General features: G+C 42.4%; 1 protein-coding gene across 1 annotated transcript in view; it reads left to right on the top strand.

The window, feature by feature from the left end:
• The window catches only part of MFSD13A (major facilitator superfamily domain containing 13A), a 40,678-nt gene that overhangs the window by 22,932 nt on the left and 4,163 nt on the right, over positions 1-13,583 (top strand). The window contains exons 4-7 of the mRNA XM_082268410.1: positions 1,943-2,060; positions 4,525-4,621; positions 8,773-8,944; positions 11,576-11,769. Coding sequence (XP_082124536.1) covers positions 1,943-2,060; positions 4,525-4,621; positions 8,773-8,944; positions 11,576-11,769 — 581 coding nt within the window. The remainder of the gene's footprint in view (positions 1-1,942; positions 2,061-4,524; positions 4,622-8,772; positions 8,945-11,575; positions 11,770-13,583) is intronic.

Genomic DNA, 13,583 nt, shown 5'->3' with positions numbered 1-13,583 from the left:
TTTTGTTTGCCGCTGTGTAGGCTTGCTTTTAGAGGGTAGCTATGTTCATTTTCCATGGCCTTACTTGTATGTAGGAGCAAGGCCAACCCCTCTTGCTCCTGAGATGGACTAGAGACTATGGGATTTGTATAATAGTGTGCATAGAGGGGAAAAAGGAGAGGTTCAGGCGCTCGTGGGGGATCTTACAGAGAAGCAGAAAAACACAGTGAGAAACCATTTCATGAAAAATAGAATACAGGGCCATTGGTTAGTATTGTGTTTGGATTATTTTTGAAGAATGATATAGTTTAGTGTCACAGTAAGCATTGTGCAGATGAGGAAATTAATAATGATTTCTCAGAAAGGACATAGACCGTACATTCCTCATATCTGCGAACACACGCTATATTTTAGGCCCATTTCACATGGGCAGACTTGACCAGCTCAGCAGGGAACCTATCCTGTGATCCCTTCTGAGCAGGCGGGTGACTGGTCCATGTCTGCTCCATTTATGCAGAGCAGACACAGTCCACTCTCCTCTATGGACAGTGGGTTGTCAGCGGAACACCTGTCCGTTTACACCCTACTGCCATCCGATCTGCTAGACCTTGACATATGGGGAACGGATCCCAATTACCCTGTTTTTAGCGGATCTGTCTGGATGTCGGTGGGTGTAAACAAACACGTCAGTGTACAACCTCTGCTCAATAGACAATAATGGAGGGTAAAATCAGGTCTGAAAAACTGACAGGTGGACCCGATCGGTCCGCTCATGTGAAAAGGGCCATAGGTTCACTTAAAACTTTAGTGAGATGTAACAAAAAAAAAAAACAGAAAATGTGCTTTTTACACTCCTACTTATTATTATTTATGAAGTACCAGGTACCTTAATGCATTCTATGCCTTAAGTCAAAAAACCTTCTGTGTGCAAAACCCCCCTCCCCCCAATACTTACCCAAGCCCTATCTCGATCCAGTGATGTTGCATAAAAGACTCGGCTGTCCGGGACTTCCCTCATTGGCCGAGGCAGCAGCGCCATGCCATTGGCTCCTGCTGCTGTCAATCTGTAAGCATTGTGGAGAAAATCTATTTTCAGAGTTCACAACATGGGGGTGGGGTGTATATGCTGATGGGAAGGGGGGCACCAAAGCAAACATTTCTATTAGCCGGTTGGGTGAAGTACAGGTTCTTTAGATAGGCTAAGTTCACCTTTTGTGAAAAAAATAAAAAATGCATATATTTGTGCAGTAAAAAAAATGTGCATTTATTTATTTTTTCACAGGAACCTGCAGACCATTGCATCTGCAATCAGTGGATCGCGGGTGCAATGTTGGGCTCCTGCAGATAAGCCTTATAGCTTTCTGCCTATGCTTTCATACAGGTTGTCAGTGTAAAAGCTGCAGGGCTTGTGAATGAACTACAAGGGCGCTCATAATTGTCCTCACAGTTCATTTAAAAATACAAGCAGTCTGCTGCAATGGTAGATGGGACTTGTAGTTTTCTCATTCACAGAATAAATGACAACGCTGTGCAGGTGGAGCCCCTCACAGCCGTGCCGCTTTTAAAATGTGACAGTGGTGCCAGAGTATGAATGGGGCGGGGGGGGGTGGGTTCTAGTGATAGGAGACAAGTAAATAGGAGCATGTAACATGTTACACTCTAAATGTGGGTGTCAAATGCTCCTAATGGTGAACTTTAAGGGTAACAATCAGGGACATGGGGAGACACTCTAATTTGCTTCCAGTGCTCACTCATCTCACACCAAGAAGTTCTCAGTACTTCATTTTAATAGCAACACCATGTACAGACAGCAAAGACTCATTAAATAATGTTACTTGCCATGGGAGAAATGTAGCAGTTTTTGTGTGGCACATCCTGTAGGAGTGCCTCTTTTATAGGTTGGCATTGAATGCTCCTTTGTTCATGAACTGTGATGTATCATCTTTTTCCTCTTTATCTTCAGACTGTATGTAGAGGAATCCTCGGTTTCGCCTGAGAAAAAGATAACCCTTCTAGAATACCTCAGACAGCTGTCCAGACATCGCAACTTCCTTTGGTTTGTCTGTATGAATCTAGTGCAGGTGAGAGCACTTTGTTAAATCGTTGAATTGTTAGCGGTCTGTGGGGGAGGGCTTATTTATAGTACCTCTATCAGAAAGTTTATTCACCTGGTGAAAAATTTTGGTTGATTGATCATGGTCATAGGCCATGTGGCCCTGTGGCTTGGTGGCCTAAATATACCAAAAAGATACAGACATAGATTTGCATGTGAATAGTGGGGGGAAACATAGCTGGGACTTGTACAAATAGAATATTTCCTAAATGTTGTAGTTTTTCTGGAATGTTACATTTTCCTGGCAGAATATATTGGTGTATAAGTGCTATGATCCACACACATGCACTGTTATGGATGGATACTGTTTTTTTTTTTCTTACAGACATCTGAATGCAGCTGGCATTGAGACATGACCTAACCTTACTATGTTCACAGGCACAGTTTTTGCCATAAATAAGAATGGCTGGTTTACAGGAGTGTTTTAGTTTAGTCTATAATGGAAGGAGGGGAGAGGGTTATGTAGACAGTACTGGCGCAAGTTTATCCTAGGAGGATTAATAGCAGTTGGGCACAGCTCTCTAATCCTATTTTTATTATAGACGTCTGAGGGCGCTTCATACTCTTATACAGCTGTATTAGGAGGCTTTTACATTGGATGTCTATGGAAATCTTTATCCTCAATAGATAAAGAATGAAGGTTTTTGCCTTTGTAAACCTCTAGCCTATGGCTACAAGTTGAGTCTAGTTGTTATTTTACTAGTGCAAGTTAGAAAACTCAACAGAGAAGTGAAATCTGTGTGGCTATGGGGCAAAGGCTCATACACTGTACTTGTAGAACAAGGCCTGGTTCATATCTCTGCAGTTTGATTTTGATCTGTTCCTGCAATGCTTTTTATGGTGTGGTTCTCTTTCGTTTATTGACGGATACAGCTCCTGATGCTTCTTAACCATTGGGTTATACTGCCCCCTACAGGAGTAGGACACTAGGCAGGAAAAAGCTTGACTACACCTATGGGCAGTCCCAGGGGGTATACACCCGCTCTCAGCTATAGGCACTGCCTAGTCAGGAGTAAGGACCAGGTTTCTTGCTGGGATCTCTGGTCCTGGCAATTTTTTATTTTATTTTCCTATCTGTTATTTTGTTCCTGTGAGAATCTAAAATCAATTGCCGGACTGGGCGATGGAATAATCTAGATCCAGAGGGTCATCCCAGTCTGGCCAGCGAGCGCGTGCAGACCGCAGCTCCGCGCTAGGTTGGCTGCAACATAGCCCCACTGGACAGGGGCTGGCCTGCGAGTTAAACGTCTTGCGAGGGCGCATGGTGGAGCAGTGTTTGGCTATGGTAATTTTTTTCTGCTGTTTTTCCACCCCTCATATTCACTGCTTTGGGACATCCCAATAGTTAAGAAGAATCAGGAGCTGTGTCCATCAATGAACGAAAGAAAAAATTGTATTTTTGACTTATCGTAAAATTTATTTCTCTGATGTTCATTGACGGACACAGCACCCACCCCTCTGTGGAGTTGGCTTTCTTCTGACACTGCTTGTAACAAGTGCCTATAGCTGAGAGTGGGTATATACACCCCCTGGGACTGCCCATAGGCGTAGTCAAGCTTTTTCCTGCCAACTTTCCTACTCCTGTAAGGGGCAGTATAACCCAATGGTTAAGAAGAATCAGGAGCTGTGTCCGTCAGTGAACATCAGAGAAATTAATTTTACGGTAAGTCAAAAATACAATTTTTGCACATGTGTTTTTTAAAGTGTTTAGTGATTTTGTTTTTAATGCTTTTTTTTGGCCAATTTGTTGTTGGGCAAATTAAAAACACAAAACGCTTTAAAAACGCAATACATGCTTTTCTGCAGCGTCTCCATTGTACTCTATTGAACCAAAAGCACACAGTTTTGCTTTTAAAAAAGTCACTGACCCTTTCCTGATCTGCAGCAACTGAAAAAAAGCCATAGATGCGTGTCCCATGGGAAACCATGTTAAATGGACTGTTGTGCGTTTCTGCAAAAAGCACTAAAAAATGTATAGTTGTGAACCAGGCCTTAGTGTACGCAGGATCAACGCTTATCTGGAGTTCTGTAGAGCCTCTGAAAAAAAAAAATCTACTATTCCTTCCTAAAATATTCTTTCATCCACACTACACAGCACGGATGGATGAATCTCCAGCTGCGACCATTGTATTCATACAGCAGGCACCGTCAGCTGTCAGAATACCCAAATGGTGCATACATCTGATTGAATGCAGGCGCTGTTTAGCCAGCAGTTTTCTGCTTTCCATTTTGCAATCAAATGATGTCGGGTGAGTGGGTGCCAACAAGGCAACCATGTAGTAAATTTCATCTGGTTCATTGGGAACTGGCCGGAATTCATTCTGTGTGTGGCTAGCTTTAGATTCAATGATAAGTGTACCCAGTGACTCTATAAAATGTACCTAGTGACTCTATAAGGCCCTCGTTGCTAAGTTTCTTCTTTTGTTTTACAGGTTTTTCACTGTCACTTCAACAGTAATTTCTTCCCCCTCTTCCTGGAGCATTTATTGTCTGACAAAATCTCAGTTTCTACTGGATCTTTTCTGCTAGGTAATTGTAATCTCTTCTATCTATATATACATATAGATATTGTGTTACCATAAATCTCTATAACCTATAACCATTTGCCTGGCTGTGTAGATGGCACAATAGTAGATGGGGAAGTGGCAGAGTTCAGTCTAATTTTCGATTTAAAATGATATTGTTATTAGGTGGAAATAAATGATTCAACACTAAGAGAAATATATAGGTTGTCAGAGCTAGTTACCTAGCTGGCGATGGCTCCAGTACTCTGACTATCAGGAACAAGCAAACAGCCATATCAAAACCTTTTTTATTTTATTTTTGAAAAGTTTCACAGAAGAACAATATCAATACTTCCACTTTTACAATGAAATAAGACTTGGTCAATGCAAATGTCCAATATCATATTTTCATACACTTCTGCACGTAGTGATGTAAAGGAAATTAGGAAACCCCACATGAAGTACATTTTTATTAATTATTATTATCCTGTCACCTCTCTTATATTTCTTTTTTCCCTCCCTAGTCTGTGTTTTTCCAGCACTCTGTGTCATTCCTGTTGCTTTTCTCCACCTTCAGCAACAGTAAATCTTAAACACTTCTGCTCCGGAAGGTTTACCCTCCTTCATGACCAGGCCATTTTTTGCAATACAGCACTGCATTACTTTAACTCACAATTGCGTTTTCATGCGACACTCTACCCAAATAAAATGTATGCCCTTTTTTCACAAAAATAGATCTTCCTTTAAGTGGTATATGATCACCTCTGTGGTTCTTATTTTTTGCTCTATTAACAAAAAAGACTGACAATTTTGGAAAAAAAATATTTTTTACTTTCTGCTATAACTCATATCCAATAAAATAATGTAAGAAATCTAATATCTACATCATTTTAGGCCAATATGTATTTTTATACATATTTTTGGCTAAAAAAAATCCCAATAAGCGTATATTGATTGGTTTGCGCAGAAGTTATTATGTCTACAAACTATGGGATATTTATATAGAATTTTTATTATTTATATAATTATTATTTTTACTAGTAATGGGCAGTAATTAGCAACTTATAGCAGGACTGAGACATTGCAACAGACAGATTGGACAATAAGTGACACTTTTGACACTTTATTTGGGAACCAGTGACACCAGTACAGTGCTCAGTGCTAAAAATATGCACTGTCACTGTACTAGTGACACTGGCAGGGAAGGGGTTAACATCAGGGAACAATCAAAGGGTTAAATGTGTTCCTAGGGAGTGTTTACTAACTGTGGGGGATGTGCTTGTACTCTGAGAAGCCAGAGATCTGTGTTCCTGCTTAGCAGAAACACAGAATCACTACCTTCCCTTCTCAGAGAACAGCGATCTGCCTTGATTTCATAGGCAGACCAGCATTCTGCTTCTCTCAGGAACGATTGAAGGAAAAGGGTTCGACGGTGGTGCATGTGCGTGCCCCAGACCCAGAAGTGCAGAATCACGTACAGGTAGGGGATTCTGCACAGGAGAGCCGCCTTGCTACCATTTATATACAGTATATCAGTAATGGCGAACCTTGGCCCCAGATGTTTTGGAACTACATTACACATGATGCTCAACTACACTGCAGAGTACACGAGCATCATGGAAAATGTAGTTCCAAAACATGGGGTGCCAAGGTTTGCCATCACTGCAGTATATACGGTTGGCAAGCGGTTAAAGCTGTCAGCTGATCAGCCTCTAGTGGCTCTGATTTTAGGCACAGTGTCGAGAATAAAGGTCATCTGAGCATGTGCAGGGCAGGGTGAGACAGTGCTTTATTGGATTTTAAACAGCATAAGCACTTATTTTTAATGTTCTAAATAGCTAAACCTGCAAAAAGGGCCAACCTGATGTGTTTTATCAGGACTTAATTTTTTTGACTAAAGTTACACTTTAACTGTAAACCTGTGTCCTGCAACTTTCTGTGGAGTCCACCGCATTACCTTTTGTTTGCCGTATCTCATGGGCAGTGGTGTATTTTGGTTTTGTGCTGCCCTAGGCAAGACTAAAATTGGGCGCCCCCCAATTTTTTAACCGATGTGACTCCCTCCAAAATTGAAGAACTACAAGTCCCAGCATGAACCCCTGAGATCTCACGAGAGGGGGCATGAGAGGAGGTGGGAGAGAGAGAGAGGGGAGTGGGTGAGGGAGAGAGAGAGGGGGGGTGAGAGAGAGAAGGAATAAAAGAGGCTGAGAGGGGGGGTGAGAGAGAGAAGGAATAAGAGAGGCTGAGAGGGGGGGGGAGAGAGAGAGAGGGGGGGGATGCGAGAGGAGGGGTTGAGAAAGGGAGAGGGGGTGAGAGAGAGAGAGGGGGGTGAGAGAGAGAGAGGGGGTGATTGAGTGAGAGAGGGGGGGTGACAGAGAGAGAGGGGGGGTGAGTGAGTGAGAGGGGGTGAGTGAGGGGGGGGGTGAGAGAGGCAGCACTAGGAACCAGTGGCCAATAGAGTCTCAGGTGGAGGGGGGGGTGGCTTTTTTGCTGCCCCCTGCAAATTGCCACCCTAGGCCTGGGCCTTGTCGGCCTAGGCCAAAATACAGCACTGCTCGTGGGTAGAACCAGGAGGAGCGACCCTTAAAAGAAGAGAATGGGGGGGTGGAACATCTGAGGGAAAGAGGGGGAGTTGTGTAAAGGATGGAACAAGTACTAATACTCATACTCATTCCTTCAAAGAGGGCACCATGAGGGCACCGTGTTCTCCAGAGCCATGGGTTTGTGGTACAAAACACATTAATTGTCTAAATAAGTGTTTGGCTTGTAGGGGGGAATGTCCTGTTTTAGCATGTAACAATCTCTGGGGCGTATAGAAAATACAGTCTGGAGACTGGAGCACTCTTTTGTACACATCGGCCAGCTTTTGTTCACCTTGGCTCTAGCCTTAATATTTCTGTGCCTTAATATTGGTCAGAGAGACTACCAATCGCTGCGGCTGGTAGTGAGGCTTATGATGTGGGAAAGGACAGGTCACTATTTGCATATTATGGCACTTCGTTATATGTGACTCCCAGAGTGTTCTACAAGAAATTGGTAAGATGTTCAGGTAGGAATAGACCTATAACAAATGGCAAGAATTCTGATAGTTTTACCATACAGATGCTTGGCGAAGGGTAACCTATATCTGTGTTTGGCGCCAACATAGCATCCAACAAGAACAATCTGTAGCATATGGAGAAACTGACAAGTAAATAACCTATAAAGAAATGAACCTTGGAACCTAAAGTTAATATCTGCATATTGTACCTACTGTTTTGTTAAAGTATACTAATCATATGAGAAATAGAGCTAACTCTGAAAATGCCAATTTACTGGCTGTGCATGGGCTTTAATTCTGCTGAATCGCTCATTCAAAAATGCCTGAAATACAAGGCAGATAAAAATCAGAATTTCTTATCTCAATGTTTGTTCCAAGTTAAGCTAGCCATATACATACTGCTTACATTTCCCTTATTCAGCTCAGAAGCAGAACAAGAATTCGGTAGATTCTTTATCCTCACTAAGCCGTGTGGAAGGAGGATTGTCCCCTGCTGAACATTGTGTTCTGCCTAAATGCCCATACAGTGGCTGCATCTGATTGGATTTAGTCACTGTTCAGCCAATCATTTTCCACCTGGCTCTTTAGATATTTTGCTGACCTAACAATATTTTAGCTATTCGGCTGATCTTGTGGCTTCGGGACTTTCCATGTCACTGACCTGTAGCAGTATGCAAATCAGAAAGGTCAGACAAATGAGAAGTCTGCATTATGGGTCCCTAGGTTCATACTGCCCTAAACCTTTAGTACCGCTCTGTGCACCATACAGCCCTGTCCAGCCTCAGCAGTTGTCAGCCTCTCATACCGCTTTACAGGCTGTAGGCAGCAGGGTGGAACGATTCACCTGTGCCTTCCCCCTGAACTTAAACGTGAGAGTCCTATGCGTCAGAGATAAGCGTTTAGAGTGCATGTGGCCTTAGAGAACTGTAGTTTTCTGGTCATCATAGTAATCCATCAATACGATGTCAAGATGCACATAGATATTAGATACTTGCGGGAAACTGATTTTTATGTGTTTTGGAGGGATAGGCTGATTGAGGCCTTTCAGCCGTCATGTTACAACAACTATCTCAGGTCTTTAACTTTAAAAATGTGATTAGTAGGGACATTTTTATATATATTTCATTTCCTTTTAGGTATTTCTTACATAGCACCACATCTGAACAATATGTACTTCCTCTCGCTGTGTCAGAAGTATGGTGTCTACGTTGTTGTGCGGTGGCTCTTCTTCATCAAGTTGGTCCTCAGCATTTTAATGCTTCTCGCTGGACCTGACCAGATATACCTACTGTGTATATTCATAGCCAGGTTTGTGCCTTATACAATTATTGATTATTTATGTACAAAATGTATTGATCTTAGGTGTCCAGATTAACATGTGCCTGGATCCCTGAACATCTTCTGAAGTCTGTTATAGGCTCCTAGCAGTATTCTGTGGTAATCAGGTATTGGGATTGCAATCAAAAAGTGATTCTTTTTCTTTTATTTGCTTTGCTTTTCTTTTCTTTGCTTTCCATGTAAGATTAAAAAACACTGTAGATGGTGTCCTCAAGATAAGACATGGGGACCAACCTGAGATACAAGCTGGTGTTAAGATCAATTCACCCTAACAAGTAACACTATTAATACAGTAATGTTAGTCAGAAACATCAATAGGATCTCCAATACAGGGTCTGCATGTCCGCTCTAAATGCTGTCAGGGCTGGTCTAGTCTGAAGAAGATAAAATAAAAACACAGGAAGGGGAGTGGGAAGGGAGTGTGATGGAATGCCTGCGTGGGGTTCTCAGTCAGAGGGCTGTCATCTACTTTCTTTTATTCTACATCTCAGGACACAGAGTATCTTCATATCCACTATGATAGGGGATATGCTGTCACCTTCTGGTGATTGAACACTGGCAAATAAACAGGAAATCCCCTCCCAGGCATAACACTTATCAGCTACGCATACCTTCCCTTCCGTTTATTTGCTAGTTTCTTAGATGATGGTCATGTCTGTGCAATCTCTGCATAATGATTGTTTCTTTTAGCTAGTTTTTCTCAAGAATCCATCTGGGATTAGGAGTCTGGCTTATCCAGATCAGTTACTTATGGCAGTCAGCAAATATGAACTGTATCTGGACCCCTACTGGACACGTGGGGAATGTCTGTAGCGTTGCAGTTTAGTACTTGTCTCTGTGTAACAGGACCCAGTGCCAGACCCATATTGTCTGGCGGACAGTTGGGTGCTTTACAAGTCCAGGATGGTGATCACCAGCTGGGAAATCATGTCCCTGAAGCCCTTCTGGCAACAGCCTACTGTAATGGGTAGAGTTTGAATCCTCATTCCGGGAGGATTGCAGGAGGAACGGTAGGTGCCCCAGGGGAAGCCCTACAATTGCTGGTACTTGGGAGAGGGGAGGTAGGTCCCCTTGTTACCTGTCGAAACGTTTCCTATCACGGATAAATGAAGTGTTGGTCAGCCAAGTTACCCTGTAAAGGTAAGGTTGAACACTTACTTTTTCAAGGGGGACATTTGTTTGGTCCTGCTTTGGATATTTGCATCCAAAGGGTAACTGTGGGCAAGAGTATCCTGTTGCCACTTAAAAAGAAATCAAAGACCTGGATGCAAGAGCCTGCCACTCCTTCCACTTCCAAAAAGCATTCCTTCTACCAAACACAAGCCTCTGGCTCCAAGCCAAAACCTCAGGCCAAGTTCCACAAGAAGTTATGGAATACAGAGCCCTCTAAGTCAAGGGACAAGTACTGCAGGGGCGCCCCCACTTGTTTGGGGGAGGGGCTGTTTGCAGGCCTTCATGAATATTTGGCAGGGGGAGATTGCAGACATTTGGGTTTGCAACCTAGTGGCTCTAGGTTACAAGCTGGAATTTCAGAGCTTTCCCGTTTTAAATGCTATGCTTTCAGATGTTTCTTTGAACTTGCAAACAAGGGACTGTCTTTTTTTGAGCACTTGGTTGATCACCTGTTATCTCAGGGAGTGATTGTCCTGGTTCCAGGCCCCTCCAACTGAATGCCTTATGGGCATGGAACAGGAGGACACAGTGGTTAAATTCCCTGATGCAGTTAAAACCCACAACGAGACTATCTCTGGATTGGTGGATAATTTTGTGAATGCCAAAATTGTTCCTTCCTCTATCCTGGTGGTCTGAGGTGGAGTTCTGAACAATCTTTCGGGTTAAGTAACTTGCTTACTGCAGGAGAGGTCATTGCCCATGAATATGTCTGGAATTAAGAGCATTTTTCTTTCCACGCTGCATTGGTTGGTGCAGCTAGAGGGGCCATCCTTTAAGGATTCAGTAAGACAATGCCACGGCGTACATAAATCATCAGGGAGGCACTAGAGGTTGGGCTGCTCAGGAGGAAGCACATTCCATCCTGTCTTGGATGGAACTTCATGTCCCTGCCCTGTGTGCTACAAAACTGAAGTTATGTCTAGCTGGTAGTGGCTATGCCTGGCAAGGGGGTTTCCTGTCTTTTTTTTTTTTCCTGTCAGTTTCCAATCACCTGAAGGGGGGGCAGCTTAACCACTATCGTAATGAAGATACCCTGTCTCCTGTAAAGTACTCCAAGAATAGGATTTTACAGGTAAACCAGAAATTCAGGTTTCTTAACTTTTTCTTGTGCAGAATATTTGCTAATAAAAATAGGTCCACTTTGAAGCAATTGTTTTAGATGCTATGAGTGATTTTTGTGGGTACTATAAAATAGAAACTACAACTAACCTTCTTACAGCTTCTATAGACAAGCATCTAGCTTGGTGAAAAGGGAGGAATCTATCTAACATATAATGCAGGATCTTTATGTGCGATATATGGATCTATATATTTTCTTTGCCTGACACACCTAAACCGTTTATAAATTTGTATTTCACAGGCCATTGTGTTCATACCATATTTTGTACGATGCCTTAACTAAAATAGGTTTTCTTTTTCCTGTTACAGCAATCGTGTTTTCACTGAAGGAACATGTAAGCTGCTGAATCTGGTCATCTCGGATCTGGTGGATGAAGACTTTGTGCTAAATCGCAGGAAACAGGCCGCCTCGGCATTGATGTTTGGCATGGTTGCTTTGGTTACTAAACCTGGCCAAACTTTTGCCCCTCTCGCTGGCACATGGTTGCTGTGTGTATATACAGGTATATAGCCAGAACATAAAGTCTTGTTTTATAAAGAGTTGGGTCTGGTGCAGCCTTTGTCAATTCTCAAGAGAGAATTTATTCTCACTTGGGAAGAGATAAAGAGGAATATGGTCACCATGTATAAATACAAAAGTGGTCCATATAGTGAACTTGGTGTTCAGTTGTTCACTTTCAGGTCATTACAGAAGACAAGGGGGCACTTTTTACATCTGGAGGAAAAGTGTTTTAATCTCTACATACAGAAAGTTTTTTTTTTATAGTAAGAGCTGTGAACTTGTGTTATAGATACCCTTAAGAACTAGTTGCAGCAGGATCAGAGGATTAGAGGATAAGTAGCTGCTTACTTTTAATTTTAGGACACTTACCTATTCAGGGATCTGGCGATGTACGCACCCCAGCCAATTTTTGGATCGGCTCTCGGGTGCTGCCGCCGCCATTCTTGCTAAGGGAAACCTTCACAGCCAGTTCCCTACTGCGCATGCATGAAGTCCACTATGTTTTCTAACTGGCCCGGCGACGGAGGAAAGGGGCCGAACTTCTGAGGGACCTTGCTGCGGCCTATTCTCACAGAAGTGGGATGGATACCTGTCAAACAGGTACCCGTTCCCCCTCCCCCAAAAAGGTGCCAAATGTGGCACCAGAGGGGGGGAGGAAGCAGATAAGCAGAGCTTCTACTTTTGGGTGGAACTCCGCTTTGAGAGCTGGATACATTCTTAAATCTACAAGATATAACTGAATACTAACATTTATAAGTAATAACACTAGGAATAGTTAATTCAGGGAATATCTGATTATCTCCTGGGTATCGGGAAGAAATCTTTCTCCTGCTGGAGCAAATGGGATCAAGCTTTATTTATTTTTTGCATTCCTTTTAGGTCAACTGTGAGTATAGTATTGAGGTTTTCTATTGGCTTTTTTTTTTTTTTTGTTTGGTTGAACAGATGTCTTTTTTTCAGCCTAATTATGTGACTTAGGTTCAGGTCTCTGGGAACCCCTGCTAATAGTTACTATGTTAAGGTTATTTTTTATTAATGTTAAGAGTTAGTTGAGATATAAGAATAAATAAAGGATGTGGTATACTTAGCATGTTTGACACGCAGAGCTGTTCTTTAAGAGACAATTATTTTCAGCAATAACAATAAGATGAATCAAATTATAATTACCAAGTAAACACAGTGAATATTGATATTGATCATTGATGATCAGTGTGAGAATGCCCTCTTACATTAGTGGTCATTGAAATGCTTCCTTACATTGTGGGCCATTGCAAAAAGGTCCCCTTAGAATGATGGTCAGTGGCAGAAGGACCCTCTTCAATTGGTGGTCAGAGGGGAAGAAGTGGGAAGAATGTTCCTACATTGCTGCTCAGTGGGAAGAATGTTCCTACATTGGTGCTCGATGGAGAGAATGCCCCTCCCACTTGTGGTCATTTGTAAAAATCCCCCACCCACATTATAGATAGCCGATAAAGATTATATTTGGTAGTGGTCACATAAACTGAGTGTCAGAGATTGCTCAGGGAACCCATGCCAACCTCTAAATTCAAAGCAGGGGTGTACAATTCATTTCCGAAGGGGCCAGATGAGAACTTAGGTTAGCTTCATATTAATTTTTGACCTGGGAAGGTCCATAAGAAGATAAATATATAGAAAACAAACACCTGGCGATAGAAATAATAGGTACAACTGCTCATGAAATAGGTCTCTTTTAGATTGGTTATGGTAGGTGGTAAAAAGGGTGGCTGAGCCCTGGTTTGCTCACCCAAACTGTAAAATAACAGCCAGATTTGGCTGTTCACATGCCACAGCTGT

Source organism: Pelophylax lessonae (assembly GCF_965119305.1).
Source record: "Pelophylax lessonae genome assembly, chromosome: 9".
Classification (NCBI taxonomy): Eukaryota; Metazoa; Chordata; class Amphibia; order Anura; family Ranidae; genus Pelophylax; species Pelophylax lessonae.
This window is presented reverse-complemented; position numbering and strand designations above follow the sequence as displayed.